Here is a 7,629-nt window from a genome sequence, read left to right as displayed (position 1 = left end):
GGTGCTTCAGATTATCACAGGCAGTTGTAATTATCTCTGGCCCTCTCTCTGACATTATCACATGTAATATACAAAATATGAAATAATTAAATAAGATGAGAAAAAAAGAGAATGACAAAGCTGTAAAACACTATCCTAAATATAAACCCATCAACTTAGTGAATACCATTGGTGTTTAATATTTGGGTTTCAGCATGAAATATCCTTGATATATTTTTTGACACACTTTTACTTATTTTACTCTGTCAATATGTATTTGTTGTCAATGTTTTGGCATCGAACTGGTGGCAGTTGTGAAAAAAGTCCATAGTCCACGAGTTGCAGAGGTAATTGAAAATAATGTCATTGTTGATTAGATGCTTTTTTCATTAATTAGGCTATCTACTAGAAACTTATTGACAATTATGGACACAGATAAAAAAAGTTATTCAAGTATAAATGACCAAAATTGCGATAGATTGCCATATATGTTCTTTTAATTACCAAAATTATTGAAGATTCCGGTAACTTTAGTAAATTACAGTTAGCTTTGCAACCCTAATTGAGATAGAGGAGAGGAAGACACTGTAGACAATTGAGAAGGAGGAGTGGAGAGGAAGTTATTGTAGACTATTGAGATGGAGGATGACGAAGAGGTGAGGAAGCCACTGAAGACGAGTGAGATTAATCCACTGTAGACTATTGAGATGAAGTAAAGGACAAGAGAGAAAGCCACTGTATTGAGATGGAGGAGAGGAAGCCGCTGTATGGAGATTAACCCCATTATGTCTTGTACTATTGTTTCCAGACAGATAGGCGTCTGGTGATGGAGCAGCGGCTGGTGGCTACGTGCTGGTTGTGTCTCCTGCTCTTTGCCTTGCTGTGTGAGCCTGTCCTGTCCAAGGGCGGCCGCGGGGGGGGCAGGGGTTCATCTCGGGGCTCGTCTCGTAGCAGTGGCCATTTCCGAATCAGAACCCATTCAACAAAGGCCTGGTTCAAGACCATGCCTGGGCGCTCATCCCCAGTGCGTGTTGCTAGCGCGGCGGCTGCTGGTGCAGCAGTTGCATTAACAGCTGATAGGTTGTACCGCTCAGCCTACCGGTGCAGTCATGTCAACTCGGATTATGATGGGGAGGATTACAACAGGACTGTTTGCTACATGACCAGAGTGTCAGGATCCAATCAGAACCAACCGTCACTCTCATACATCTCTGTCATCATCGTCGCTTCTGTATTCCCCAGATATGTTCACGTATTAGAGAATATACTTTAGATGCGTATATTTGTTAGATAATAACATTTATGACTTAATAAGGCAAAATAATCAGCATACATGTATAGGAGCCTTGTGGCTCGTTCTACAGGTCTGTTATTATGCCTTGGGAAGGCAAAGCTTGTTTAGCCTCTAGGTCAGAAGTCAGGATGGCCAGAAAATGGTGGAAACTAAAATGTATAAGTTTAAAGGAGTGTTGACAAGTCAGCATCACATTATTTGTGGGGAAAAAATCTTTCACTTAAAGTAGCTGTCCAGTGTTCAAGATTTGTATGAAATATTACTGAATAATGAATTACAATATGAGTGAAATTAGTAATAAAGTATGTTAAAAAGCAGCTTTTCTTTGTACCCATGCTTGTCCTGTTCACTAACAACAGATTGGTGTGAGTGTGGGCGTATACCTGTTCAATATACAGATTAAGCTGGAAGTTTACAAACACTTATGCACCACCTGAAAATGCCTGAATGCGACGTAAACAAAGACTCTGCTTATCCGACGCAGCACAAAACGCAGAAATAAAATCTAAAACATTCATTACCTTTGACGAGCTTCTTTCTTGGCACTCCTATATGCCCCATAAACATCACTATTGGGTCTTTTTTTCGTTTAAATCGGTCCATATATACCCAAAATAGCTTTCTATGGAAGCTGTGTCATTCAGAAAAAAACATCGTTTTTAAACGCTGCGTAATTTTTTAAAATTAAAAAAGTCGACGATAAACTTTCACAAAACACTTCGAAATCCTTTTGTAATCCAACTTTAGGTATTAGTAAACGTTTATAATCTATCAAAATGATTACAGGGCGATGTATATTCAATAGCTCCTCGTCTGCAAATCAATGGCTGCCATTGTCCACATTTACAGCGTCCTGGTGGAGACTGGAAGAAACGGAAGCCAGATACTTGGATTTTCCAACAAAAAATTCATTTGAAAATGACGACAATGGCGACATCGTGTGGAATTTGTATGAATTGCATGCAGGTCGATATTAAATTTTGTCCTCTTTTAACAACCCATGAAAGTGACTTATGGAAATTATTTTTAGCTTTCAGAGAGCAGTTTTTCTTGCATTTTTCAATGAAACACACGATCTGTTATAGTCACAGCCGTGATTTAACCAGTTTTAGAAACTTCAGAGTGTTTTCTATCCACACATACTAATCATATGCATATACTATATTCCTGGCATGAGTAGCAGGACGCTGAAAAGTTGCGCGATTTTTAACAGAATGTTTGAAAAAGGAGGGGGTAGAAGTAAGAGGTTTTTAAGGACAACAAAGCCAAGGTATTGGAGTGGCCATCACAAAGTCCTGACCTCAATCCTATAGAATATTTGTGGGCAGAACTGAAAAAGCGTGTGCTTTTAGGTTTTGTCGTGCCCTCTTCACGACTGTCTTGGTGTGCTTGGACCATGTTAGTTTGTTGGAGATGTGGACACCAAGGAACTTTTTCCTGCTCCACTGCAGCCCCGTCGATAACAATGGGGGCGTGCTCAGTCCTCTTTTTCCTGTCATCCACAATCATTTCCATTGTCTTGATCACGTTGAGAGAGAGAGGTTGGTGTCCTGGCACCACACGACCAGGACTTCCTCCCTAAAAGCTGTCTCTTCGTTGTCGGTAATCAGGCTGTGGTGTCATCTGCAAATTTAATGATGGTGTTGGAGTCGTACCTTGCTGTGCAGTCATGAGTGAACAAGGAGTACAGGAGGGGAATGAGCGTGCACCCCTGAGGGGCACCTGTGTTGAGGATCAGCGTGGCAGATGTGTTGTTAACTACTCTTAGCACCTGGGGGCGGCCAGCCAGGAAGTCCAGGATCCAGTTGCAGAGGGAGGTGTGTAGTCCCAGGGCCCTTAGATTATTGTAGAGCTTTGAGGGCACCATGGTGTTGAATGCTGAGCTGTAGTCAATTAATAGCATTCTCACATAGGTGTTCCTTTTGTCCAGGTGGGAGTGCAATAGGGCAGTGTGGACTGCAATAGAGATTGCATCATCTGTGGATCTGTTGGGGCGGTATACAAATTGGAGTGGGTCTAGGGTTTCTGGGATGATGGTGTTGATGTGAGCCATGACCAGCCTTTGAAAGCACTTCATGGCTACAGACGTGAGTGCTATGGGTCGGTAGTCATTTAGGCAGGTTACCTTAGTGTTCTTGGGCACAGGGCCTATGGCGGTCTGCTTAAAACATGTTGGTATTACAGACTCGTAGTTTAGCTCGTCTGGTAGGCTCGTGTCACTGGGCAGCTCTCGGCTGTGCTTCTCTTTGTAGTCTGTAATGGTTTGTAAGCCCTGCCACATCTGACGAGCGTCAGAGCCGGTGTAGTACGACTCAAACTTAGTCCTGTATTGACACTTTGCCTGTTTGATGGTTCATCGGAGGGCATAGCGGGATTTCTTATATGCGGGTCCCGCTCCTTGAAAGCGGCATCTCTAGCCGTTAACTCAGTGCAGATGCTGCCTGTAATCCATGGCTTCTGGTTGGGGTATGTACGTACAGTCACTGTGGGGACGACATCATCGATGCACGTTTTGATGAAGCCATTGACTGATGTGGTGTACTCCTCAATGCCATCAGAGGAATCCCGAAACATTTTCCAATCTGTGCTAGCAAAACAGTCCTGTAGCTTAGCATCTGCTTCCTCTGACCACTTCTTTATTGATCTAGTCACTGGTGCTTCCTGCTTTAATTTTAGCGTGTAAACAGGAATTAGGAGTATAGAATTATGGTCAAATTTGCCAAATGGAGGGCGAGGGAGAGCTTTGTATGCGTCGCTGGGTGTGGAGTATAGGTGCTCCAGAGTTCTTTTTCCTCTGGTTGCACATTTAACAATCTGGTAGAAATTTGGTAAAACGGATTTAAGTTTCCCTGCATTCAAGTTCTCTGCTACTAGGGTGGGTGAGTGTTTTCTTGTATGATTATGAAAACAGCTACAAAGACTACAGATGAAAACTATCTTGGTAGGTAGTGTGGTCTACAGCTTATCATGAAATACTCTACCTCAGGCGAGCAATAGCTCAAAACTTCCTTAGATATCGTGCACCAGCTGACTACAAAAATACAAACATTTTCTATCCTGCCGGTACATCGTACAACCAGCCAGCTGTATGTTGATATTGTCATTGTTCAGCCACGACTCTGTGAAGCATAAGATGTTACAGTTGGTAGTTTAATCTTCCGCGTAACTCGCCAATTTTATTCTCCAAAGATTGCACGTTTGCTAGCAGAATGGAGGGAAGTCGGGGTTTATTCGATCGCCTACGAATTCTCAGAAGGCAGTCCGACCTTCAGCCCTTCTTTCTTCTCGTCCTCTTCACGCAGATCCCGGGGATCGGGGCCTGTTCCCGACGAAGCAGTATATCCTTTGTGTCGGGCTCGTCAGAGTCATGAAAGAGAGGCCTAAGACAACAACATAGCAAGGCAGTAACGCATGACAACACAGAATTGTAGCAACACAACATAAAAACAACATGGTAGCAACACAACAAGGTAGCAGCACAAAACATGGTACAAGCATTATTGGGCACAGACAACAGCACAATGGGCAAGAAGGTAAGAAAGTCCAGTTTGAGTGTTTGTTTCAGCTTGTTCCAGTCACTAGATGCAGCGAACTGAAAAGAGGAGCGACCGAGGGATGTGTGTGCTTTGGGGACCTTTAACAGAATGTGACTGGCAGAACAGGTGTTGTATGTGGAGGATGAGGGCTGTAGTAAATATCTCAGATAGGGGGGGTGTGAGGCCTGAGAGGGTTTTATAAATAAGCATCAACCATTGGGTCTTGCGACAGGTATACAGAGATGACCCGTTTACAGAGGAGTATAGAGTATAGTGTTACGTTCCCCAGTTTCTGTGTTTTAGTTTGTATTTGAGAGTGTTTTCAGGAGATGGCTGCCTGAATGAAGTGATGTGTCCTATAAGGAGCATTGGTGGCAAATCTGATGGCCGAATGTGGTAAAATACATCTAGCCGCTCGAGAGCACCCTTACCTGCCGATCTATAAATTATGTCTACGTAATCTATCATGGGTAGGATGGTCATCTGAATCAGGGTTAGTTTGGCAGCTAAGGTGAAAGAGGAGCGATTACGATAAAGGAAACCAAGTCTAGATTTAACTTAGCCTGCAGCTTTGATATGTGCTGAGAGAAGGACAGTACACCGTCTAGCCATACTCCCAAGTACTTGTATGAGGTGTCTACCTCAACCTCTAAACCCTCAGAGGTATTAATAACACATGTGGGAGGAGGGGCATTCTTCTTACCACATGACCTTTGTTTTGGAAGTGTTCAGAACAAGGTTAAGAAAGATTGTTGGACACTAAGAAAGCATTGTTGTAGAGCATTTAATACAAAATCCGGGGAGGGGCCAGCTGAGGGGCCACTTTAATAAGCAAGCCTTCCTTCATGAACTGGTATCTGTCAAATGGTACAAAATCAGCTTGATCCCCACTATCGAAGATTTGGCGAAAGGCTCGGCACACACATACTCAGGCTGACTGGCTATCGTTCAGGCAAATTAGAATATAAGTGCTCTCAGGCTATCCGGAAGGCCAAAGTTAGTTACTTTATGGAGCAATTCTCTCTCTTTGGGTCTAACCCCAAGAAATTCTGGAAAACTGTTAATGGCCTGGAGAATAAACCCTCCTCCTCCTCACAGCTGCCTATGTCCCTTAATGTTGATGATGTGGTTGTTTCTGACAAGGAGCACATGGCTGAGCCCTTTAATCACCACTTCATTAAGTCAGGATTCCTATTTGACTCAGCCATGCCTCCTTGCCCATCCAACATTTCCTCATCTCCTACCCCTTCTAATGTGACTATCCCCTATGCTTCTCCCTCTTTTTCCCCTGCCCTGCTACAAAGTTTCTCCCTGCAGAATGTCACTGAGTCCGAGGTGCTAAAGGAGCTCCTTAAACTTGACCCCAAAAAACATCTGGGTCAGATGGTTTAGACCCTTTCTTCTTTGAGGTTATCATCGCCAAGCCTATCTCCAACCTTTTTAATCTGTCTCTCTTTTCTGGGGAGGTTCGCATTGCTTGGAAGGCAGCCACGGTTCATCCTTTATTTAAAGGGGGTGATCAAGCTGATCCTAACTGATATGGGCCTATTTCTATTTTGCCCTGTTTATCAAAAGTGTTGGAAAACCTTGTCAATAATCAACCGACTGGCTTTCTTGATGTCTATAATATTTTCTCGATGTATGCAGTCTGTTTTCCCGCTCAGGATAGGGATGTGTCACTGCAACCTTAAGCATGTCCCAGTTCAGGTCACCTAGCAGGACAAATTCAGACTTAGTGTAAGGGGCCAGGAGAGAGCTTAGGGTAGGAAGGGTACTGGCCGGTACTGATCGAGGACGATAGCACCCAGCAACAGACAACAGTGAGCTATTTGAAAGTTTAATGCTTAAAACCAGCAAATCAAATTGTTTGAGGACAGACTTGGTTGCGACAACCGAGCACTGAAGGTGATCCTTTGTAAAGATTGCCACTCCACCACCTTTGGAAAATCTTTCTTGCCCGGAAAAGGTTATAACCAGAAAGGTTAAACATCAGTATTCAAAACACTCTTCTTTAACCACGTCTCAGTAATGACCAACACATCTGGATTGGAGTTGTAAACCCACACTTTAAATTGATCTATTTTAAGTAATAAGATTCTAGTGTTAACGTGCAGAAAACCCAGGCTTTTTTTTACGAGAGCAGAAATCAGTGAATCAGATATCAGAGCACAAGTCAGAAATGGGGCTAGCAACAGTATATGGGCCAGGGTGTACATGCACATTTCCAGATATCATCAACAGTAACAATAATACAATCAAGGTTTTTAGAAAAGGATGGGATGCCAAAAGTCTCTGTAACCAATAGAGAGTATGTGTATGTGTCCCGAGTGTGGGAACAAACATAGTCTGTCCCACGGTTGGGTAAATAAAGTTAGTAGTCAACAAAGTATGCAGGAGTCATGAGACAAGTAACAAAATGCACAAGAAAAAAATAAAATATATAACATCTTGGGGCTAGCCATCCTAAGTTCTGAGTCACTCGCCCCAACACTGAGTGCTGGAGGTGAGCGAAAACTCAGGAGAGAGGGGTGAGTGTGGTGGGAGTACCTGTACCAGACAGGGGGAGACAGGCCAGGGCAGACAATGAACAGATCCCTAGGTGTGCCCACAAAGCTCATCACGAAGCTAAGGTCCTTGGGACTAAACACCTCCTTCTGCAACTGGATCCTGGACTTTCTGACGGGCCACCCCTAGGTGGTAAAGGTAGGCATATGCCACGCTGATCCTCAACGCAGGGGCCCCTCAGGGGAAAGTGTACTCCCTGTTCACCCATGGCTGTGTGGCCACGCACGACTCCAACACCATCATTAAGTTTGCCGA

General features: G+C 43.7%; 1 protein-coding gene across 1 annotated transcript; it reads left to right on the top strand.

Annotated features, from left to right (window-relative positions):
* The first annotated feature begins 617 nt into the window (after positions 1 to 617).
* Positions 618 to 1,493, top strand: LOC139381963 (shadow of prion protein). Its single transcript, XM_071125848.1, has 2 exons — positions 618 to 635; positions 788 to 1,493. Exons 1-2 carry the CDS (start codon positions 618 to 620, stop codon positions 1,250 to 1,252), a joined length of 483 nt encoding a protein of 160 aa, XP_070981949.1. The 3' UTR covers positions 1,253 to 1,493.
* The last annotated feature ends 6,136 nt before the right edge of the window (positions 1,494 to 7,629 follow it).

The sequence above is a fragment of the Oncorhynchus clarkii genome, chromosome 23 (assembly GCF_045791955.1).
Source record: "Oncorhynchus clarkii lewisi isolate Uvic-CL-2024 chromosome 23, UVic_Ocla_1.0, whole genome shotgun sequence".
Lineage (NCBI taxonomy): Eukaryota > Metazoa > Chordata > Actinopteri > Salmoniformes > Salmonidae > Oncorhynchus > Oncorhynchus clarkii.
The sequence above is the reverse complement of the archived record's forward strand: the minus strand, read 5'-3'. Positions and strand labels throughout refer to the sequence as shown.